Raw genomic sequence first — 26310 nt, 5'->3', positions numbered from 1 at the left:
AACTTATCAACCAATAAAACAGTTGTGCATAAGCTACATTAGCAGTGGGCTGGTGATTTTGAAGTCATAAAAAGTTACAGCTTCACTATTAATTAAGTTGACCAGATTTCTGAAATGGAAACTGGGGACATTTTCCTATGGTTTTAAATATCACTAAAATCTCAGTTGATGTTATCTATAATTTTTTATTTGTTGTGCGTTCCATACATAGACTACTACATAAACACATGGTACATAGACTGTGTATGTTCCATATCAATATTATATTAAGTAAACAATTAAATAATTATAGTTTAATGTAGACTAATTACAACATTTTAAACTTATTTAAAGCGTTGTGCTGTTGTAAAGGAATTTTCTTCTACCCTAATTAGGTTTATTATTTTGGCTTGTGAATGTGTTTCTTCTATAATTGTTGCAAGTGTAATTGTTTAGTTGATTATTGTTATCATTTTAATCGATTCATCTTGGGCTGTAATTTCACACAGTTACCATCTACCTTATTTTACAATGAGAAGGTAATCTATTTTCTGGAAATGTTTGACAGTTCCAATTCAAAATTGTGTACAATTGTGTTTAGGCTTTGTTACAAGCAGTAGTAGGCTACTTTATGTGATTACCTTAAAGTGGTCATATTATCCAATTTCAAGTTTTCCTTTCTCTTTGGAGTGTAAGATGTTCATGCATAGATGAGATCCCTAAAGTTGCAAAGACTAAAGTCTCAAACCCAAAGAGATATTCTTTATAAAAGACTCTTCCATGCCATCCTAAAACACTTCCTTTAAAGGAACACTCCACCGTTTTTTGAAATAGGGCTTATTCACATTATTTCCTACATTTAGATAGGTGGGCAAATGCATTTTTGTGTCAGTGCATGCATTGTTTTAGTTTGACTGGGTCGGCGTTAGCTTAGCTTAGCACAATGAATGGAATCCTTTGTTGCCAGCTAGCATGGCCTGAGTAAAAGTGATCAAAAAAATAAAAAAAACCCACCTAATTACTTCTTGTGGCCTGTGTATTCACAACGAGTACAAATAGCGATCCAGATTAACACTAGGCGATTTCCTAGGCAGATACTGACTTGGGACTATATTATAGGGAAGCACAGGCGAAGCACTGCTGCTTCGGCGCAGAGATATCACGCAACACATGAAATCCCACGAATACCGTCAACATAGTGGCGTGCAACGCGTCAAAAAAACAGAAGAAAAAGAACATACCGGCGTGACCTGCACCGAGTGTCTTCGCTTTTGGATGATTTATTTTGAGACGTTACAGCAAACATGGTTATTACCTGCATAGCAAAAGGTTGTGAGAACAAGCAAAGGACATACACGAATGTAATGTTTCACAGAATTCCATCTAATGTGGAACTGAGAAGTAAATGGCTAGCAGCTCTGGAGATCTGTAGTTCAACGCCTCTCAACAAAATAAAGCAGTATCGTGTTTGCGAAGAACATTTTGCACCAGAGGACTACTTTGAAAAAATGGAATATGGGTCCAGAAAGACGGTATTACGTCTGAAAGATACGGACGTCCCATCTATTTTCAAAGCACAGGAAGAACAAAGTGCACATGTAAGTTGTCTTTTATTCTTTTATTTCTCTTCCTATATAACCTATATTGCCTGTGAAAACATCAACTCTATGTGAATACAGCTATAATATGGGTCGATCTATACATGCATCATGACTAAAATAATCACTTACTCTGTGGACAGCTGTCCATTTGGTCCATTCGGCGTGGGGCGTTTTTTCCAGTTCACTTTGTCACACCAGAAAAAAAAATCGAGTACTGCAGAATGGATCAGCGCCGTGAAATCCTCTGTAGATGTGACACAACTTCGGGCACGCTCATCTTGATCTGACGTGTTGAGCCTGGTCATCAATGGCAAAAACATGTCCCACTCTCTACAGCACAGACACTCTATTTCCGTCGGCATAGATTGGCATATTCCCCCACATTCACACCACCAGTTCATGTTGGCTCTCATCCTCACGTCCTCAGGCTGTTGAGTGATCGCAACCTCCTCCTCCTGACGTTCTATTTCCAAAGCACACAGCTCGTCTTCTGTAAACTCTGGTTCAAATAGGTATGGTTCTGGTTCTTGACTGTCTGAGAAATCACCCTCTTCGTCTCTCTCAAAATCAGCCATGTTCATCGCCATTCGTGTACTGTAAGGAAAATAGCCAGGCAGCTACTATTCACGCCGGTATGTTGACGGAAGTCGTGGGATTTCATGTGTTGCGTGATATCTCTGCGCCGAAGTAGCAGTGCTTCGCCTGTACTTCCCCATAATATAGTCCCAAGTCAATATCTGCCTAGGAAATCGCCTAGTGTTAATCTGGATCGCTATTTGTACTCGTTGTGAATACGCAGGCCACAAGAAGTAATTAGATGGGTTTTTTTAATTTTTTTGATCACTTTTACTCAGGCCATGCTAGCTGGCAACAAAGGATTCCATTCATTGTGCTAAGCTAAGCTAACGCCGACCCAGTCAAACTAAAACAATGCATGCACTGACACAAAAATGCATTTGCCCACCTATCTAAATGTAGGAAATAATGTGAATAAGCCCTATTTCAAAAAACGGTGGAGTGTTCCTTTAAACACACACATGTCTACTTAACAGTGTGGGAATCAGAGGTGGGTAGTAACGAGTTACATTTACTTCCTTACATTTACTTGAGTAATTTTTGGGGGTAACTAATACTTTTCGGAGTATATTTAAAGATGGGTACTTTATACTCTTACTTGAGTAAATTTTGGGGGGGAAATCTGTACTTTTACTTCGTTACTGTGGGCGACGCTCCTCTCGTTACTTTATCTTAATGCAATAAATGTTATAACTGCTTCAGTTTATTCCAAACACGCCGTCTACTTTTCTCTGGGCAATGAGGGATGCCCATTCGCGAATGATTCATTCTTTTGAGTCAATTCTGTTCAAAGGCTTGATTAAACCAATTGGCAAACGAGTGAATTGGTTCATGAATCAGTTTGAATGAGTCGTTCAGTTCCCTGCCGCACGCGCTGAGCGTCTGAAGTGGTTCACTCGGAGTTGTAACGTTTAACATCAGCAGCGTTGAAAACGTGGCTGGAACTGCACTGAATTGAAAGCAGATCTGCAAAGGCTATTATTTGCTAGCGATGGAGATCCTTATTAGATGAACACCGCGTGTGTTGTCTACTGTTTAACAGGTAATAACTTGGGCTACATTCGATTACAGTACACGATACCACTGTGACATTAGTTTGTTGTACGTGTGGCTTATAACAGAGGGGAGTCAAGTTGAATGCAGCTTCCAAAAGACAAAAAATAGCCGATTAAGATTTTATTAATTTTAATACAATCATACCGATGCGAGTACGTTCAGCAAGTCATATCATCAGCCGCTAAATTCAGATCTGTGATTGCTTGCTGGCGCTGAGCCAGAGACAGACGCGTTTTTACATCGCTGCGCATTATAACCAATCACACATGATTCTTTTGAGCTTATTAAAGCATTGGCCAATCAGAGGTGTTCCGATGAGTCATCGCTAAAATGCCGGTTCTTCCTTCACTCGCTCGCTGACTGGAGACCTCTTTCTGGCGAATTCTCTCGTCAGAAACAACAAAGTGCAGATGTGTGTACGAATCTTTAATTAAGATATTGATTTCACAGTGTTAGCAGTTTCAGTGATTTTTAATGGGAGTTTCTGAGAGTGATTGAAATCTAGACTGTCAGTGAAAATGATCTTTAATAATGTAAATGTTATTTGCTCTCTTTCTGAACAATGAAAGATTAGTAGCAATATTTATATCACATTAACTTTCAATGTTAAATTCACATTTAATATAAAGTCAGTCGTATTAAAAATATGTTATGGCATGACACCTATATCTGTTACTTAAGTAAACAGACACGCTTTTATAATAAATTACATAAATTGGAGTAAAGGCTGATGAAATATATAGATTTATACACGCACACATACATTACATACATTTTATCTATATATCTAAATAAAAATAGGCTCAGTATATATGACCCAAAGTAACTAGTAACTAACTACTTGAGTAGATTTTTTATCCGATACTCTTTTACTCTTACTCAAGTAACTATTCAAGACTAGTACTTTTACTTTTACTTGAGTAAATATTTCTAGAAGTACTTTTACTTTTACTTGAGTACAGTTTTTGGGTACTCTACCCACCCCTGGTGGGAATATTTGCATAACAACGCCCAAAATGTTCACGCAAAGAAAAAAGGCGAAACTTTGATTCTTGCTGTAGTATTGTTGCTGCCACCGCCATGTGAAGATGCTGTGTGTTTCGCTGTGAAAGAGAAATTACTTTGTTTGGTCTTCCAAAAGAGGACACAAGTAAAAATCAGTGGTTAAGTTGTATTTAAAACACTGTTGAAACAGAACAGTTGAAACCAAATATTCAGATGTGTGCAGCACATTTTACGGATGACGTGGGAAGGCTGTGCATGATGGTTGTTTCTATAAAAAAGTGGGGCAATTCCAACTTTACAAGGTCAGTCTGGCGCTCACAGCCTGTAAGTATGTTTTCATATTTAAATAATTTGCTACTGACGATTCAAATGCGTGTTCTGAGCACTGTAGAGTAGCGCTTGTTGTTTGTCGTTTCTCTGATTACAAATGCAGACATGGTTTTATGTTTATGCCGTATGATGTTACGCAACACGTAAAAAAAGACAGTATAAGTCATTATAATCAGTAATTATGTCCCCACTGGATGCAACCAATGCCTCGTTTGTAATGGGTTTTATTGTTTTTGTCTTGTCACGCCAGGATACGGCATCACAGTATAATGGTCTTTTTAGCAACGTCATATGACCCCTTATATGTCCAGGTTCTACATGGGAGCTTATAAAATAATCACTACACGATTGCTCTGGTATCCAGCAGCCTTTAAACTACCAAAAACATTGAGCTTTTTAAACATGTTTACAATAATGTTATTGTCCACTCTGGGCTCTGGTCAGGATTGAGCTTGCCAATGTTTCTCCTACAAAATATGGGAGTTTGATCTTGTTTCACATCAGATTAAAGTCTTTTTTACAGCCTGTTTTATTATGATTGGCAGATCTGTCTGTTTCGGCTTGCCTCATTGACTGTGCTCAGGTACTCTGGATATTTTAATTCTCTGATTTAGATACTGATAACTAACTAGCAGTGTTGGGGAGTAACTAGTTAGATGTAACGGCGTTACGTAATTTAATTACAAAATTATTGTAACTGTAATTAGTTACAGTTACTACGAAAAAATGAGTAATTAAATTACAGTTACTTATGAAATTTTTTACGATTACAAAGGGGATTACATTTGAATATTTACACACATCCACATACAGATTTAACTGATTTCTTTCCCAAACTGCACTGACTATTCTGAGACATACCGCCCTAATAATTTCCGGGATGCGGAAACACAGTCTAATTCGTAGAATCCAGTCATAAAAACGGAATGCCTAACGCGGACGGAATATGCCACATTTTGGATGACTAAATCAAAAGTAGGTCAGTACACTTGAATCAAAACATGACATCGACTAGTGTCTGTGAATATTAAGCCCCAAAAATGCAAAATATGACTTGCACATTCTGCGTGTCTGTGGAGATCAGGCGCGGACTGGACACCGGGAGAACCGGGACAATTCTCGGTGGCCTGGCAGCCGATTTTGCCCGCTATTTTAATATCATTATTGTATAATTGCCTGCCAAATGTACTAAAGCGATCATTTGCGAATCCGCCATTTGAGAATTAAATCTCTAATAAGTCATGAATTGTTAGTCATGACTCGCGCGCTCTCCGCGCCTCCGCCAAACGGTTTGGATCAGACTCAGAGTAATCAATGCGAGAGAGAGAGAGAGAGAGAGAGAGAGAGAGAGAGAGAGAATACAGTGGACTGCTGGAGCAGAGAAGCAGAACTCCTGTTCAGGGTTTCAGGTCAGTTTCATCTGTAAAGATGCTTTTTTGTCTTTGTTTTTTTATTTAATTAATCAAGCAGCAGCACGTTGCTCATCAGTCATCACTCAAAATACTATATAAAGCACATCATTATTATCTGTTGTAATGTTACAGTAGTAATTTAGCTGAAAAAAATGCAGATTTTTTTTATAGGTTTAGGGGGAGCTATGACAGACAACAACACAACCCTTACGAAAATTAACATTTTAATATTTAACTATAAATCCAGAGAAAATGGTTACTATTGTTTAACTGTGGTAACCAAAAATGTAAAATTATTTTACAAATGTATTTATTTAAGAATAAATACAAATCCATTTGCAAAAAAAAAAAAAAAGGTTATTTTACTTTTATATAGGCTAATAAAAGCATGGTTAATTTTTGTAAGGGAAAAACATGACTCGTGTACAGTATTAGGATTTTCCTATAAAGATATTGTAGTATTGTAGAGTATTGTATAGTAAAGTATAGTTTTGTTCAATCTTGAGTATTAAAGTCACGAGAGATGGATAACAGGGCAAAATAAAGAGACTGAAGAGAAAAATAGAAGTGTAGGTGCAGTTCAGGAGAGAACTTTTAATTATTTTGCATGTCCCCAAATTAAAGATTTAAACCTTTTTTATGTCAGGTCCATGCAAAAAATAGTTTTGTCCATGAATTTGTTTGTATGAGTTTGAATTTTCCAGTCTGATTTTTTTCCCAGTCCGCCCCTCCTGTAAATTAATGGCAAAGACATGGTTTCATTTACTACACATAGGCCTACTGAAGCTCGCAGTGTTTTCAACCTCTGCTGCCTCAATATAGGAGTACACGAGCACATAAACATAATTTCTAGAACTGCTCTGTGTCACTTCATGTGCATTTTACTTATTTTGAGAAAACTATCATCATATACAAAAAGACAGCAGTTTAAAAAAACACCAATGTTTCAGGGGTTTATTACACAGAATATGTCACATGCTTATTAGATAACTGTATTTAAGTTGATGTATATGCTTTTATTTATTATTCTTTAATTTTCACAAATTTAGAAAAGTAATCAAAAAGTACTCAAAAGTAATTAGTTACATTACTTTAATAAAGTAATTGAAAAAGTTACACTACTATTACATTTTAAACAGGGTTACTTGTAATCTGTAACCTATTACATTTCCAAAGTAACCTTCCCAACACTGCTAACTAGTGTACTTTGGCTGTACAGTTACTGACTGTCCTGTTGTCTCTGCTGGTAACTCATGTTATTAAAAGTGCTCCATTCTCTAATTTTTGCACCACACACATCACTAAACAACACTACGGTACTACTGTTTCTACAGAGGTTGCTACCAATGAATGTGAGTATTTCCTCCAATGATTAGTGAAACACCAACGGTCATGCCATTTCAACATGGCAAACTACACTGAGGGAGGTTACTAAAATGCATAAAAGAAAACTATGAGTACAGTTTTAATCTCATGTGAGTGTACAAATGATAGAATACAATTTGTTGCCCAATCACGGTTTTGTTACATCGTCTACTACAGGTTAAGGGGGTTTATGTTTAATAGCAATCTTTTAATGATGAATGGTGGATCACCTTAAATTTCACCTTAAAAGTGATTACATTACCCAGCTGTGCCCATATGCTGTTTGTAATGCTGAAAATGATTCATGCATTTATGACCTCAACACTAGACTTTTCTAATGCTTTATTGAGTGGATGCCCTGCAGGCTCTATAAATTAGCTCCAGCTTGCAGCAGGTAAAGTGCTTGCAAGAGCCAAGATATATGATAACATCAGCCCCATTTTATTGTCTCTACACTGGCTACCTACTCCTACATTGTCACTAAACCTATAGCTACCTCATCTATAAATCTTAAATTTTACAGTCCAAGTTTGAAATAGTTTGACTCTAAAATGGACCTTAGTGAACGTGGCTACACCTCAAAGGAGGACTCCATCATCATGAAATGATCACTAAATGTAAACAATACATACCTAAACTATTTTTTTCTAAAAGGTGTTTAAATACTGCTCGCTCTTGCCCACTTTGGCTGAATGTGCTAGATAACATGGACCAGTGGGTTTCAGGTAAAGTGGCCCACCATGAACCTTCACTAATTCTACTCACATTCATTAAATAAATTGCTATTTGCTGGCAATTTTGTAATAGAAATGTAAATTCAAGTCAGATAAGAAAGCAAGAAAGAAAGAAAAGAAAGACGAGGCATGTTGAATCTCTAGTGGAAAAAGGATGAGAGGAGCAAAATGTAGATGCAGTGTATAAAGCTTGTCACAATTAAACTATCACAATTAAAGTTCCCTTTTTTTGTGTGGAAAAAAACAGCCTTTTAGAATTTTGTGATTTTAAATGTTCCTCTTATTTGTTTTTGTTTTTTTTATATGTGTTATATTTAAATATTTTATATTTCTAATTAAGATAAAGGATTATTTTTTGTTAAATCATAGATGGACCACTTTATCAGATGGCCCACTTTATGCGAAAATACATTTGTCTGTAGTGCATGATCTCAAAATGGTCACTGGTTACTTCCAAATATCATAAGAACTTAATTAATTAAAAGAAAAATGCATAATGAAAATATCTAAATTACAAGTTTAACAAGAAGTGTCCCACTTTACCTAAATGATATGACCAAAATCTTGCACAAGGAGATGGAGACCAGGAGTGAAAAAGTGAAAGTGACAAAGTCAAAGTGAAAGATGGGTAATTTTCTATCATATTGATACTGTACACAATATAGTTATCCAGTCTGTAAAGCTGCTTTGAAAAATGCTATAAAAATAAACCTTACTTGACATTGCTAAAATGGAAAAGGCCTAAAAGTAATTCTAAATCTACATAATAGCACAGACACTACAGCAAATTTCATTACAGTGCTTTGTTCAAAGTCACAGCAGTGATATAATGTAGATGAAGTAGGGCAGTGGTTCCCAGTTCTAGTCCACCCCCCACCCACCCTCAGGCACTAACATTTTCTATGTCCCTCTCATCTAACACACCTGATTTAGATCATCAGCTTATTTGTGTCAGATAAAAATGTGCAATTGGGAAATTGAGGGCTACCACTGTAAGGGAACTCAGTTCTTGGAAATCATTCACAATCTACACAATAATTTTTTGGGGGGCCCCTCTATTAAATTAAATGTTTTACAAGTAATGTACAGCACAGTATTATTACCATTCTTCTTGTAGAACTGCACCTCAGCTTGGTACTCTTCCTTGCTCTCCAATGCTTTCTCCACACCCTGAGTAATCTGCTCACTAGTGCCCGAGCCATACAAGAAATGACAGCTGCAGTTCTTCTGCATCACCTCTGTTCGTCCGAACCCCGTCAACTCACAGAATCCATCGGAACAGTATACAATGGGATAGCCACGGTGACCCTGAGCATTCCCGAGGAGGAAGTTGCTGTCTGTGGGACAGAAGAGAAATCAGGATTATTCATGTTGTGAAGGACATTCTAAAGCTAGTTATGAGTATTGTGTTTTGTACAGTATTATGCCTGTACTGCATCCATCTATCTATCTATCTATCTATCTATCTATCTATCTATCTATAAGTGAGTGAAGTGAAGTGAAGTGACATTCAGCCAAGTATGGTGACCCATACTCAGAATTTGTGCTCTGCATTTAACCCATCCGAAGTGCACACACACAGAGCAGTGAACACACACACACACACTGTGAGCACACACCCGGAGCAGTGGGCAGCCATTTATGCTGCGGCGCCCGGGGAGCAGTTGGGGGTTAGATGCCTTGCTCAAGGGCACCTAAGTCGTGGTATTGACGGTGGAGAGAGAACTGTACATGCACTCCCCCCACCCACAATTCCTGCCGGCCCGAGACTCGAACTCACAACCCTTCGATTGTGAGTCCGATTCGCTAACCACTAGGCCACGACTTCCCAAAATCTAGACTTCCTATCTATCTATCTATCTATCTATCTCTGATATAATTGCATCATCATTCACATGGCTCAGTTTCTCAAACACTTGGCTAGTGCTTGCTGTAGCAGTTGCAGCATGCTTCAAAAAACCCCACCTTCCCCAGCTCCACCTGTATAGATCTGTTATAGGGTAATTTCATGTATGTTATATAGGGGGGTTATTTCATTTATTTTACATGGGAAGGAACAGTATTTCTTGCATGCTCAAAGCAGCATGTCTGCGGATGTATTGGCAGCAGCAAGTCTCGGTACTTGCTGTGCAACATCAACAGCAGCATAGCAGATATATTCCTAGTCCCATCCTCAGATGTCACATCCACGTTGGTTGACCATTGGCTAAACAAAAAGTCATCATCAGATTGGTTGATTTATACAGGATTCCGGGGAGATTTGTATGTGTCACATTCTTTAAAATGCCATCTGGAAACAAAAATGTCATGATGCCAAACCCCCTCATGGTAGAAGAAAGCCATTGTGTTTACAGATGTGACAATTATCAGGATCAACTAAATGCTGGATATTCAAAGGTACAGTATGTGGAATATTTAGAATTTGCAGCATAGAATCTTTAAAATACATCCAAGAGTTTTACACACCAGTGGGGACATTTTCACACCAGAAATAGAATGATAAAATACACTGAAGAATATTCAGTGGAGTAAAATCGTGTGACAACTAGCCCTGATCTACATTTTACGGTTTTATAAAATTGAAGGTCATAAACAATAAAAGTAAAATGATCAGCATTTATCAGTATTCAATCAGAGTACAGTTTTTTTTTTTTATGTGTGTGTACAGAATAGTATTCCAAAGTTCTTTCAGTAAGTCTTCGGTTAGTACCAAAAGCTCAGTTTCACGCACTATCATCACTGAGACTGCACAGGAAAGCTGGTCTCTACGGCAACAAGAGGGCAGCTATTTTGGGCCATGAGTACACTGGTGCCTTGTTACCCAGAAGCGTCCAGCATCACGAGGAAAGATCCTTTGTCTCAAGAGGATAAGTTAACATTACTGACACATCACCTGTCTCTAAAGTGTTCATCATAGTTTAAGATGCAATCAAGACCCATTAGGACATCATTAACATTACTTTCCTCATAATGTTAAATTAAAAGTTAATTTCAATTCAAGCTTCAGTTTGTAAAACATGGCAATAAGTCAAATTAAGAAAAAGGAAGAAAAAGAAAAAATGCAAGCAAATAAAATACCTTCTTCCTTTGGCTGAGAGTGAATGGCAGCCCATAGAATGGTAAAAAAGTTTGAAATTTGGCACACTCATAAGAATAGTCTGAGCAGTACTGATAGCCACTTCTCAAACCCTATCTTCTGTCTTAAACCCTCCAGTGACACCAAGTCAAAGCTTCATTTTTTACTAGCACTTTAATGTCATCACACGCACAAAACTTGGTTAGCATCATGCCCTGAAGATGAGCAATTTCATAATAGCACAATTTCAAATATGTAATATTTTTTTAATGCTCATAATTGTGTTTAATTTTATAATTATGTCTTTAGGTCATAGATTACAACAATATCTTGTAAGACAGCATATTATTAAATAAGAAGCTGCGAGTGTGCATGAAATGTATGTGCAAGAGAGATGTTATCTAACACGAGATTAAGTTTGTAAGCTGTGTGAAGGATTTTCTTCATTACTATTAAGACAGCACAGATGGGAGGATTATATTCTATTTTTTATCTTTAGATATGTGTTCTACAGCTGCCTTTATTTGGTTTAGTATAAATACTGTAAACAAAGTATATTGTTATCACATTTCCTGTCATGTGAATTGTTTTGCTTAAGGATTATATTTTAGCATTTTATGATTTGATGCTAATCTCATTAGACATATATAGTTCAATGGATTACAGTAAAATCTAGTTATTGGTTTAATTATTATGAATGAGAATTATAACCTGTTAACCAGTCTTTTAACTAATAGCCTGAGAAAGTTCTTGTAAAGTCAAGTTAAAAGGATTGCATGAACACAAACAGCTTTGTCCCTTGACAATCACTTTTCCCATGACACACACACACACACACTTATCTCAAAGGTATTATGCCATGAGAGCTATACAAAACAAGAGATATATCTCCCATGATAAAACAGGAACGAACACACAAGTGTATGTGGTGTCTACATGTATTAACCGGCAGGACAGATACAGTACATATACTGTATACATTTACAATAATCAGTATAATATAAAATAGTAGTACAGAAATACAGTACATAGATATTTGTGTCGGACCATTGTTGAATCATTTATGACACTTTATTATTAGATAATGATTTTCACTTTGAAGCTTATTGTTTGCCTTAATTTTGCTGTTAAATAAACAGTAAACTCACCATTTGATCCAAAAATGTAAAAATGTAACCTATATCTGTTTAACAAAGTTTGTCATTTTAACCGAAAATGCTACATAAAAAAAAAAAAAAAAGTTAAAGTTACCATAGCAAATATGGTGGGGGGAAAAGTACATTCAGTTTGGTCGATTCATGAAAAAAACCCCTGGGACAGAATCCTTGACCTTGGCATTGCTAGCATCATGTTGTTTGAGCTATAGGAACGCAGATAATTATTTAAGACTGGAAATTATTTATGAAAGGCCAGAAATATACAAGTAAATACTGTAAATGCAGATGCAAAATGTTGGTTTGGTGTGTGTGCTTTTGTGCCAGTACTTACGTGTGCCATCGAAACGAGTGGCAATGGTGTCCAGGAAGGTGTTCTGGGGTGCCAGCAGCCCCTTCATCACTGGCATGATGCCAGGTTTCCAGAGTCAGCAGAGGTTTAAGGGAAAAGCCTGTATGAACCATCAATCCTCATTACATCCCAATGAAAGGGGGGCCAGGGAAAATGTGAAGTACAGCAGAGACAGCACATCCTAAAAGAGTAAACACTTCCTTGAAAAATGACTCCTCGCTGTATACTTCCTCAGGTAGCTTTCGGAGTCCAGTGGATGTATGACCAAGAAACAAACCTCATTCCTTGTCAGTGCATACATTCAAACCAATTTCCACTTAGTTTCTTCTCTTTTGTCTTTTCTGGTAAGTCTGTCTCAGCTGTGTACATCTGCATGAAAGAGGAGAATCCACAAGATGTGCATCTTCAGAACGGCATGGATTTGTTTTCTGTAACACACTGTGGCAGAGCGACAGAGACAGTTACATTTGTCTTCACCCCTCCTTCCCTGGCTCCTTCTCTTTTTATCCACACCCACTATTCATTTCCTACAGTTCTTATCATCCAGTGAGAGCACACACACATTCTTAAAAGAAATCTATTAAACATATGCATGTTCACATAAACTGTACACACAAAAACTGTCACTGGTCAGATATTACCATTTCTGCATTTGACACTGAGAGCATATGTCATGATTTATTAGATATTAGGTATTTTTTCAGAAGGAAAAACAGTTTTAAGTATGATAAAATCATGGCTTTCAAATGATAAACTACACACAATGACAAATAACACATCCAGGTTGACACATCTTGACTGATGACAAAGACTTGACAGAACATCCATCAAGTGTTAAGCAGTGTTTTAGTTTATTATGTGTGGGGATCCACTAATTAAAATTAAAAGTTTTTTTTTTTTTTACATGGATTCCATTAGTTTTATGAAATTGGATGGTTTGTCGGCCCTCGAGAGCTAAGCATTATCTATGTAACCATAAAAAGTAACTCCATGTTTTAATGATATCTCCCAAGTGTAGCATGTACATGGTTAAAAGCAACAATCCTATACTGAGCCTTGTGGTACTCCTTACAGCACTTGTGATTGATATAACACCTCTTGATTTACTGCTACAAAATGACAACAATCACAAAATTATGATTTGAATGATGCCAATGCAATAATTGCAGCATAATTTTCAAATCTATCCAAGAGAACATTGTGGTCAGTAGTATCAAAGGGAGCACTGAGGTCTCGTAACACTAATAGAATTGAGTTGTGGTTTCTAATAAGAGGCTTAAAAACAGCCAGCTTAAAATGTTTTGGGGGTAATAATGATGAATTAATAATATTAAGAAGAAGAAGGTTATATGACTTTCGGAACATCTCTTTTAAAAGCTTGGTAGGTATAGGGTCTAATATACATGTCATTGATTCAGATTATTTAATGACTTATAATGGATAATAGTTCCCATGGGTGTATAGCCCCACCCAACACTTTTAGTGATGCTTTGACCCCCCATTTGACCCCATATCCTCTTCCTGATTAAAAAAAAAAAAAAAATATATATATATATATATATATATATATATATATATATATGGGATAAAGATTTAAAAAAAAATCTCTTCAAACTACGCAGAACAATAATAAATAATAATTATTTCGACATTCATTCGTTCACTGAACCGAGAACCGTTTCTGTCAGACGTGTCCGATTCGAGAACCGAGGAGCTGATGATCCTGCGCATGTGTGATTCTGCGTGAAGCAGACTGACACAGAGCGCATCTGTACCGAACTGATTCTTTTGGTGATTGATTCTGAACTGTGCTAATGTTATAAGCGCGGGTAAACCGAGGGCTTAAATGAAGAGCAGTCATAGCCAATGACATTACATCGAGGGGAAAACAACCGGTGAACCGTTTTTTTTCAACTGGTTTATTGGATTCAATTGTCCGAAAGAACCGGTTCACTTGAGCACCTGCTCCTTTGCCCCTTAAGTGCCCTTTTGTCAAAGCTAAATTTCCTCGATTTTTTTTTTGTAATAACATACCCTTTTGTGAATGCCTGCCCATGCCCAATCATAATATTAGTACAATTTATTAATAATAATTTAGCCGTAAATAAAATGACCAACATGATGACCTTTCACCTGACAACGACGACCTCATCCGACCAGGATGATTCCTCACGTCGCACGCGCATTTTTTAATTGTTAGAGTATATTTTCAACACCGTGGCTGCTGGTAAGTGGTGTTTCATGCTCAGCAAAGTGATTTTTATTTTTATTTACTTATTATTATTTTACAAGAACGATGTGATGTGAGAACATGCAGATATGTTGTTTATATTGCTGTGTGTAGCCTGTAGTGTAGAAGTAACACTAGCGTGCTGTTTGAGGGAGAAAAGTTTCACAGGCATTGAGGGGTCTGGTCTTTTTTATGTTATTTGACTAAACTTTTATTATATTACAGTACTTATTTATTTTTTAACATGTTGAGTGCCTTAAAAATAATTATCACAACACTGGCAAGGCTTATTCAGATTTTCTCATTCTTTGAATTATCATTATAAAAATAAAAACAATTCAGAAATGAATTAAAATATAATTATATTTTAAATGTGACGCAAATATTTTTTTTTCTACAATAGAAACAGTGTTTACAACAACAAGACCACTTTAGCCTGTAAACTCAATAATATCTCTCTGGAAATAAATGTAAAAATATAAATGTCAATAAAAAAATGCATAATATACCTGACATCAAAGTGCAGTGTGAAGGATATGAATAACAAATGTAGCCTGTCATTTGTATTCATCGCAAAGGTGTTCAATTTTAGACAACTACAACAGTAATAATAATATTAATCACTATATTCCAGTGTATCAGTTTTTTAATGTTTTGTATCAATATTTAAGGTGGACTTATTGATTAAGTAGTGATGGTTAAAATAATAGATTAATGCTGAAATAGTATATTGAGCCTTGTTCCTAGATGGACAGAGATTGGAAAGTAATAGATCAGATGAGGAGATGGAGATAGAGGAAGAAAAAGAGGGAAATGTGGGAAGAGGCACAAGTGACAGAAAGAGAGCAGGGAACAGCAAGCCATGAGACAGAGGCTGGTGAGAAAGAGGAAAATGTAGAGGCACGAGCATTTTCTATAGTTTTTACTATAACGGCTGTTCTTAATTATTCTGTAGAACAGAGAAGAAAAAGCCATCAGGTTGAAACAATTTAAGACATTTCAGTTTCTAATCCCAGAGCTATTATTATTTTAAACTTAAAATTGTCTTCTCTATTGTTTCTTTTTCAAAACTGCATCAAAGCATTTGCTGCTGTATCAATACATAATCATCCATATCGATACGCGAATCAGCAAGGAATGCATCACAATATATTGCTGTATTGATATTTTGAACAGCGCCATTTAAAGCCTTGACTGGTTCAAGAAGAATCGGTTACATCGAATGATTCGTTCGTGAACCGGATATGACAAACTGCTTTGTTTTGAAATCTCACACAACAGACACAGAAGAGAAGACAATGCTGAATAAAGTCATAGTTTTTGCTATTTTTGGACCAAAATGTATTTTCGATGCAGTAATATGCAGTTATTAGCCGTGTCCACTGTATTTTTTGTTGGTTTTCATGAGACCCCCGTTGAAATGACCAGGACCCCTCATTGCCCCCCCAATCAAAATTTTCTGGAGCCGCCACTGGTAATAAATAAATATAAGAATAATTTAGTGCTAATTGAAAAAGCATGTATTACAGTATAGAGATAATCCTGCCTTATTCCGTGATAAAAAATAAATAAATAAAATAAAAGTCAATAGTACAATCAATTCATAAAATTGTCATCAGGAAAATACAGGGAAAAATATTACGGAATAAAAATGATTGGTTATTGTCCAGCAGTGTATTTGATTTAAAAGATAAAAGATAAGAAAAAATTAAACGTGTCAATTAGACATACATACATACATAAAAAAAAAAAGAAATTGTTAAATAAAATGGTAGACCTATTACATTTGACATTACTTTCCCTAGCACCAGCATCCTGACAGCCCTACATAGAAATAGCAGTTTTGGAGAATAGAAAAAGAAGATAGAAAAATAGAAAGTGTTACCAGACATATTGTGAAAATCCACTACCAAACATAACTTTTTTCTCTTTCGTTACAATTTATTGAATGGTTTGAAAAGCCCAGAATGTCTCTTAATAGATTTTCACATGTATTTTGAAACCCTATTGACTTCAAACACACACACACACACACACACACACACTGTATATATTTACATTTAAGCATTAAGCAGATGCCTTTACCCAGGTAATCGAATGAATGAGCAAGGTATGTTAGTCTCATCCTCTATGGATGATTCAGCGACAGGAATGTGATGCATATTCCCTATCAACCCTAAAAGCTAAAGCAATGGGAAATGTGTGGGTACAGGTATCCATCACTCTTCATGGAAAGATGGAAGTTTGAGTTCCACAATAGATTTTAGTAGCTGAGATGTAATTATGATTATGTGTGGGCATTCTTTTGCCTTCAAATTCCATTTTGAAATAAGAGACGCTAGACCAGAAAACAGTTTACAGTCAGAGCTGCTGAGAGATGATCAACAAATGTGACGGCTTTATTTATTCATCAACAGCCTCCAGAAACCGCTTAAAAATCATTAGTGTACCAAAGCTGACAAACATGACTTACATAAGCTTGCATTTCCATTTATTGACTAAAAAAGTATGGATATGAGAATGTATTTGATACATGGAATTTGCAATGATTACTGAACTTAAAGTATAATTATAATTACTATTATACTACCCAATATACTGTATAAAACATGCATTTCTTATCAAAAATCCTTTTGTCAGTTGCAAAAATTAGCTAATCGAAATTCTAATACAATTCACTGTTCCTCCTGTGTCTACGTAATAAAAATTAATGATGAAATTAATGAAGAATCGCATCATATGTCATGACCATATTTCATATTTAATGATGCAGTGTTAAAGCACCAATGACAAGCAATTCAATACTATTACTACCATAAAATTTGGGCTGATCGGCTATTTGAATGCATTTATTTGGCAAACAAAAGTGACTTACTAAACAAATGAGGAATATAATTAGTTTGACTCTGAGGAAGCAGTAACATGAAGTGCTATATAAGTACCAGAATGTTTTAGAGAAAAAAGGAAAACTTTATTTCACTTAGAAACAGATCTGTACGGCAATAAAGTCAATCTTTTGGAGGAAAAAATCCTCCATCTGTTCAGATGAGCCAAAGATAATTTCTCTGAGGAATTTCCCAGTATCCCTCACTCACAGTAAGAAATGTGCAACACAGATTGATTCTGAAATCCCTGGAAGCACTTTGCACAGTATCCATTGACAGATGCACTCTTGTAAATCCTCCTGGGTCACTAAAGGATACCCAAACTGTGTGCTCAGGACACTCAAACTCACTTCATTTATACACCAGATTAATCATATGCAGAATGAGAATGTTCATTGTAAATGAACGTTAAGTCATGACCAATGCCAGTGTCAAATTAATTTATAAAACACAGTATGGAGGACTGTGGTGGAGCAGTGAGATTGAAAAGATTTTTCCATTGACTTTTAGATAACTGCAGATAACTGTGAATGCACATCACTGGGAACATACAGTCGAATGGAATGCACCTTAACACCTTTGGAACCCTAATAAATAAAAAGACCAAATATGTGAAGACATCCACAAAATTCACCTACCATTAAACATCAAAAACAATATATTTTAGTTATTTTTTAGAAATATTTTGAATATTTTATTTTAGAGTTAAAATTCTGAAGTTTTGCTAATAATTGTTGTTTTTTCAACAAATGTGGGGTTTAAAAAAGGCTGTTGTACACACCCTAGCTTATTTAAGCCCCTTTCACACTGCACGTCGGACCTGGCTGGAACATTGCCGGGTCGCCTTCTGTGTGAAAGCAAACACGTCCCAGGATTGATTCCGGCATTGAGGTCGGCTTTCCGCGCTGACGCCGAGATCGTTCGCTTGCTTCAGTGAAAGTATAACGTGCCTAACGTTTTCGACTCATACATTACATGTCACGCCCTGATGTCACGTGTCGTTACGCCTACAAAAAACGACCCGTTTGGACATCCCTCTAGTTCCTGCAGTAATGACGTAACTAAAACAGTTTTTTGACTAACCTCCGCCCACATGAATTCACAAAAAGGGGGGCGTGGTCTTGTTGCGCTCAGACGGAAAAGAGGAAGAGCTGCGTTTGTGTTTGTCGCCATGTCGTTGAAACGCTGTTATTTTCATCTCGGAGTCCAATCATCTTTGTTTGGCCTTCCCAAGGACGCTGTACTTGGAGATTAATGGTTACAATTTATGTTTAACTCGGTTCAAACGACCCGTTTGGGCATCCCTCTAGTTCCTCAAAATGTAATTTTTGATTAGTAATATGCATTGATAAAAATTCATCTGGACAATTTCAAAGGCGATTTTCTCAGTATTTTGATTTTTCTGCACCCTCAGATTGCAGATTTTCAAATACGGTAGTTGTATCTCGGCCAAATATTGTCCTATCTAAACAAACCATACATCAATGGAAAGCTTTTTTTATTCCGCTTTCAGATGTCAAAAGATGTAAATTTAAGACTGGTTTTGTGGTCCATATTATAGTCTAAAATTTGTGAAAATTATAAAAAAAAAGTTTAAATAAAGTAAATAAGTTTATATTCCAAGATGAATATTTCAGTCAGTCAGTGCCAAGAATTGCACTTATTCCATCCACTAGTAAAAGAAAAGTTTCTCGCTGGTTCTTGTGGTGGTAAATTTAGCCAGGGCCATTTTTATCAGGGTTATGTCTAATCAAGCAACTAGAATAATGCAACCATCAGAAATAGGGCACTGCTAAAAATATTAACCCACATACAGTGAAGAACAGAGGACAGACCTCAGCCAGCAGTAGAACAAGGGCACAAACCTACTGCACACTCATCAATGTTTCTATGCAGCAAAAATCTGTTCCTACAAAATAGCATTTTCTGCTCCACCACAACAGAAAATCTCCACAATACTAGAGAATAAAAAGTACTTTGTGAAATAACTGCAGGTTACTTGGAGAGGAAGAGTTTTGTTTGGGCTTTGGTGCAGCTCTGTACCACCATGTACCACTGTGCAGTCGACACTAAGGTATAGCCAGTTTTTTTTTTTTTTTTTTTTTTTTTTTTTAATGAAAAGACAAGAAAAGAAGGAAAAGTGCTGGCGAAAAAGATGAGTATTTAGATGTTTTTTGAAAATGAGTAAAGACTAATTGAGATTGGGAGGTCATTCCACCAGCTGGGCGCAGTCCAGGAGAAGGATCATGAGAGTGATTTTGAACTTCTTTGGGATGGCACCACAAGGCGTCGTTCACTTGCAGAGCGCAAACTTCTGGAGGGCACATAAGATTTAAACAGTGAGTTTAGGTATGTTGGTGCGGTGCCAGTGGTTGTCTTGTAGCCAAGCATCAGTACCTTGAATTTGATGCGAGCGGCTACTGGTAGCCAGTGTAACATGATGAGAAGAGGAGTGAGTTTTTTTTTTCGTGAGCTTTTTTTGGCTCATTGAAGACAACCCTCGCTGCTGCATTCTGGATCAATTGCAGAGGCTTGACAGTACATGCAGGAAGGACCGCCAGGAGAACATTACAATAGTCCAGTCTGGAGAGAACAAGTGCTTGGACAAAAAGTTGGGTGGACGGCTCTGACAGGAAGGGTCTAATCTTCCTAATGTTGTATAAGGCAAACCTGCAGGACCGGGTCGTTGTAGCAATGTGGTCTGTGAAGCTTAACTGATGATCCATCACAATTCTTAGGTTTCTGGTTGTCCTCGAAGGAGTAATGGTTAACGAACCCAGCTTTACAGAGAAGTTGTGATGAAGCAATGGGTTAGCTGGAATCACCATTCTGTCTTCGTAAGGTTAAGCTGAAGGTGATGGTCATTCATCCAGCTAGAAATGTCACTCAGATAGGCTGAAATGCGAGCAACTACCGTCAGGTCATCTGGTTGGAATGAAAAGTAGAGTTGGGTGTCATCAGCGTAGCAGTGATAAGAAAAGCCATGTTTCTGAATGACAGATCCTAATGACATCATGTAGCATGTACATGTATATTCACATGCAGGCCTATTAGTCTATATTCTAAATAAGATATTATGAATTAACAAATGATCTGTTTTCACATCTTGTTAATGGCATTTCTTTAGTGATGAAACATTTCAGTGCATTATTTTTCAGCACTATACTGTACATTTTCTTTGTTAGTGTACTAGTGTAAAAATCAGACAACTCATATTATAAATCTTCTTTAAAATCTTATTGAATTGGGGTAAAACAACAAGACAGGTCTGAACGGTTTTAATACATTTTAATGCAAAAGAAAAAAGATGTCATTGCTACATTTTCATATGATCTTTTGGGTGACTGGGTGTGGATTTTCCCCCCCTTTCTATTAAAAAAAGATTATGCTTCTGTATGATTTCATATGAAATTGAAGAATAGTATGACCCGCTCACCACCAAAAAAATCAGAAAAAAAGAAAAGATAGTCTTAGTCTAGACTAATTTTTTGTTCTATTTGGAAAATGTTTACTAAGATTTAATGAATTAATTATTATTTACCCAATAATTTTTTTAGACTGAAAACGCTGCGGGACGGATAGGAAGGGTTGAGAAACACTGCAATAATGCTCTTTGAATTTGGAATGGATTTTGCGCCCTATTGTGAAGTTTGAATGGGTTTACGTACTGGAACATTACAACTTCTCAGTCCAGATAGGCTGACTAACAGCCAATGAAGTAGATGATAAAATTGGCTGATATCATCACATTGGCTGATATCATCACATCACATTGGCACTTGTATACTGTTGTTGTTCTCTCGTTGACCTGACTGCTTCTATTGTTCTCATTTGTAAGTCACTTTGGATAAAAGGGTCTGCTAAATGATTAAATGTAAATGTAAATTTCTTAAGCACTTTCTGCTGCATTTTAAACCAGCAGGACTCTCAGGAGCACGTTATAGTAATCTAGTCTTGAGAAAGACCACATTAATATGTTTTTCAGCATCAGAAGAGACAAGTGTCTTAATAGCAAGGTAGTAAAAGGCTATTCTGCAAACACTGGAAATACAACTGGGAAAGCACAGATTGCTATCAAACATAACACCCAGCTGCTTAAATGTTGAAGACAGCATGACAGTAATTCCATCCAAAGACAGATTATATCGTCTCAGGTTTTTGATCCAATAACTAATGCCTTTGTTTTTCTCCGAATATAAAAAGTTAATTTCGATCCATCCAATCTTTGATATCACAAATACACTCTGCTAACTTGGCAAGTCTAGCCTGGGGAACATATAAAGTACCACCTAGATAAAAGTAAAAACTAATGTCATGGTTCCTGGTAATGTCTCCAAGGTAAAGCATATACACTAAAGTACAAGGACAGAATTAAATGACCTTATACTGAGCCCTGTGGCACTCCAAAAATTTGTACTTTTTTTTTTTTTGTCTGGCACTTCATCATTAACAAAAATTTGAGATCGATACAGTAGATAGGACCTTTTTTGCATCATGGCCTCAGTGGCAGTGATTGAGTCTTACATTAAAATGCAAGTTTCTTTCAAACATGTAACAGATTTGTCTGCCCTACTGAAGTAAATAACTAAGTACAGTATATAACTATATTCAGGGTAACACTTTAGAACAATTTAAACTGTTCCATCATTAATAAATAACTAGAAATCAACAAAATGTATATTCTATTGACTTCCATTACCTAACAAGAAAATCTAATTAACAAATTATTAACTAGCACTCAGTTGAATGCTATGGTTATATGGTCAGTTAACTATTAGATAATCAGTAACTACTATTTTTCCATACCTCCTAGAGAACTACTATAAACCACATACAGTTTCATAATGTGAAACTAATCCATAAAAAGCTGGATAAATAAAAACATTATTATTGTTAACAACAACTATAATTTTACCACTTACATAATCAATAGGTAGTCTATTAAATCACGCCACCAATATAAGGAATCACTATCTGACATAAAACGCAACTGAAGGCTATTACTTACTAATTCATCTGCAGCACATTAGTTCAATTCAATTCATTAGCATTAGCACAGAGATCTTCTAAAAGTTAACCATCTCTGTACCAACTGACCTTTTCAGATATTTCATGACATCGTCTGATTGACCTGAAAAGGATAACTAAGGCACACATATCTGATTCTAACTAAAGAAGAGCATTTTTCCCGCTGCATGGTATGGTTAAGCAAGAAGTAACTTGTAAGATGTAAATACTCAGAAGATGTCTTTGTATGGTCAACATTTCTACTTGATAATACAAATCAAAACTCAATCATAAAACATTGTTTTTGGTCACTCACTGGTATTATCAATATTATTAATGCGAGTGGAATATTTAATGTAAATGTGTATATCGACATGAAAACAGAGTCATTGTTTACTTCATTAATTTTCTCACTCCATGAAAAAGAGTTTGTACGCATGGTTTATAATGTCCGTACGGTGCGTAAATATTTACAGCAAGTTTATTTTGTATAAATCCCGATATGTGCGTAAAAAAATACGTACGCAATTTCTATGCCTATTTTGTGCGTACGCAACGTTTATAAATGAGACCCCAGGTAGCGTAGATTGATGTTCCGTGACTCTTCATTGTGGAATCATGGGAGTTGTTGTCTTCCCCACAGCCGATGCAATCCGACGTGACACGGGCAGAAATCCTGTTCATGGATGAGCTGTTTTATTAACATAGTAGAATGAAGCAGGGTGAGGCATCGAAGCGAAATGAGGCCGCTGAAACTCACAACATATTAAAGCGTTTTTGGAAATCGTGGGGTTATTACGTCATTGGCAAGGTGACACAATGACATTAGGACTAGAGGTCTTCACAGTGCACCCGAGACCCGTCGACCCGGGACCCGTACGGGTTCGGGTCTATATTTTAAATCATCAGCCGGGTCCGGGTCGGGTCCGAATCTATTACCTCGGGTCCCGGGTCTGTTTAACATTGTGTGTAATACCCGTGCGATCGGAGTCATCAGACTCGGAGAACACTCGGCCGTGATCAAAGACTGCTTGTGTTTTTTGTAACTTGCAACTTGTAAAATTAGGAAAAGAAAAGAGTGAGCCAAAAAAAGTGATCGCTCTCTCTCTCTCTCTGCTTTTAGAAGCAGAGCTCGCAGACTCAGAGTTAATACAAGTGCACGCACGGTATTAATGTTTGCAGACTTGACACACTCATATTTAATATATTTCAAATCAGCAACACAATCTGAGGTGAACTGTCACATGAATGTTTTCTATGACGCTCAAATTGCGTTAAAGCATATTTTAGGTTGATACAGCTAGCACGCATGTGCAGTCTCTAGCGCATTTCATGTTTCTATGGCAACCAGTGAGGGACATTTCGACCGCCATACCGCGTTTTAAATTTTCTCCCATTTTTTATAATATTATAAATGAACCGTTTAATCTTAAAGTTTTAGTGGTCAGATTCAGACTCAATGCAGAGCAGAGAGCACAGAGATGATAGCAAATAAATAACGTCAGCGGCCATGGCATTGCACGAGTGATCGTTATTATAGTTCAAAAGGGCAAACAGTCTAAGTTATTATGCGAATTAACTCGAGTCAGAATGTACATGTGCACAGTAGCATTTGTCATCCGTCACCGTGACATCAAGTGGACTTTTGAAGCTGAAATAATGAGTGGATTCAGCTTGGACTTGGAATAACGAGAAGAATAACATGGATAACTTTTTTGTCGGAGGATTGTAGTAATGCATCACAGGCAGTCAGGTACAAGGAAGAGAGACTACGGCTCTTTAAATTAGGTAAGACAAAAAGCAGTATTTTTCGCAACAGGTTTATTGACTTGTAATAGCAATTTATGGTGGAATATGTGAACGTCGGGTCCAGTCGGGTCTGTGTCTTCCCGGCGGGTTCGGGTCCAGATTTCAAATAATATACGGGTCTGGGTCAGGTCCGGGTAGGCATTTCTCGGATCTACACGGGTCCGGGTCCAGCTTTTGAAATATTAGACGGGTCCGGGTCGTTTCGGTGTAGTACATTACGGGTCTCTTTCGGGTTCGGGCACGAATTTTTGGACCTGTGAAGACCTCTAATTAGGACACGGTCCATGTCACTAGTTAAAATTGCTCATTTCTTTATATTAAAACATTCTCGAAAACATTTGGGATAATGTAAGTACACAAGTCAGCAAAATATATAACGCTGTTCAAGTGGTTTTTGGACATTTTAATAAAAAAAAATATATTTTTTGTGAAAAACAAAAATCATATTGTGACTTTAAATCTGGGCAGGACTTGCTTGTTTGTATTTAATATAAAAAGTTCTTCTTTTACACATGTTAAAGCCCCTTTACAACAAAAGTGAAGAGGTCTGCGCTGGACTTTTTTTTTTTAATCTGGCTCCCGGTAGGTTATATTCAACACAAACCTGCTTCTGCAATATTTTTAATCTTTGTTCACCTGCTGTCCGGTTAGAATGTTTTTCTTCCCGACCCGGCCATTCCCGCTAAATTTAGATCTCGTTTCCAGAATCTCACATTTAAATTTCCACCACTGAAAGAGAGAGATAACAATTTAAAATGTAGTCTGCTCTGCACAAAAAAATATTTTTATTCGTCTTGTCAAGATACAAAATTCGTTTAACATTTTGCTGTCAACACAGTTAGAAAAAAAAGTTTCGCAGAGAAAATAAATAAATAACTAAATAAAATGCATGACGACGCAGAAAACACTGGTCCATGCTTGCAGCGCGTGCATAATCCTGAGTGCAGGCTGTACAGTGGTCGATAAGAATGAGTAAAGCACAAATGCTGTTCTGAAAAGACTTCGGGAACAGGACATTGTTAGATCACCCGCACCTGTTTAAATTACACCAGAGTTACAGACCTCTACCCTGTTTTATTCGGAAATTTAATTCCGCGTCACAAAAAATATGGTTGGGAATGCGGGACTGCAGTCCTCTACCTCAGGCTGAAAGAAATGTAAACTCACATCTAGTAGAGGGCGCAGCTCAAACAAACTGCATGAATAATATGATGCAGGAAAAGAAAGTTCAATACTATTCATCAATATTTGCCATTTTTAGTTATTAGTAAGACTAAATTGGATCATCGAAGCTCAGTAGCAAAGACATTGGTTAATAAAATGGGATTAAATACATAATATTTGTCTTATTTAACATATTTAATTATTGCAGATTTGTGTAATATTCTGTGTTTCCATTTCACTGTTTTTATTCATTTTGAGGAACACTGAATCTGTTTTTATGCAGGTAAAATGAGTAAATGCATACTGACATTTAGTTTAGAACCACAGTAACATCATGTTCACACAGCACAGTGCACACAGTGCCTCTGCACTTACTCCCAATTTCCCTCAACATGTGGACAGGAGAGCTGTCAGCGAGTACATGGGGAAATAAGGTACCTGGTGTTACTTATTTGAACAAGTAACTTCAGAGATTTCCTTACAGATTAAAAAGTAACGTGTTACTTTACTAGTTACTTAAAAAAAAAGGTTTGTAACTCGCATTACTAGTAATGCTCTACCCACAACACTGGTTG

At 36.7% G+C, this 26310-nt stretch overlaps 1 protein-coding gene across 2 annotated transcripts in view; it reads right to left on the bottom strand.

Moving 5' to 3' along the window:
• The window catches only part of LOC132122085 (potassium voltage-gated channel subfamily H member 4-like), a 44588-nt gene extending 31473 nt beyond the window's left edge, over window positions 1–13115 (bottom strand). Inside the window, exons 1-2 of one of the 2 annotated variants that reach the window (XM_059531967.1) lie at window positions 12623–13115; window positions 9162–9395 (exon numbers count right to left, since the gene is read on the bottom strand). In XM_059531967.1, coding sequence (XP_059387950.1) covers window positions 9162–9395; window positions 12623–12698 — 310 coding nt within the window. In that variant the 5' untranslated portion in view covers window positions 12699–13115. The remainder of the gene's footprint in view (window positions 1–9161; window positions 9396–12622) is intronic. The other variant, XM_059531968.1, reaches the window with a different exon arrangement.
• Between the last annotated feature and the right edge of the window lie 13195 nt (window positions 13116–26310).

The sequence above is a fragment of the Carassius carassius genome, chromosome 40 (genome assembly GCF_963082965.1).
Source record: "Carassius carassius chromosome 40, fCarCar2.1, whole genome shotgun sequence".
NCBI lineage: Eukaryota > Metazoa > Chordata > Actinopteri > Cypriniformes > Cyprinidae > Carassius > Carassius carassius.
The sequence above is the reverse complement of the archived record's forward strand: the minus strand, read 5'-3'. Positions and strand labels throughout refer to the sequence as shown.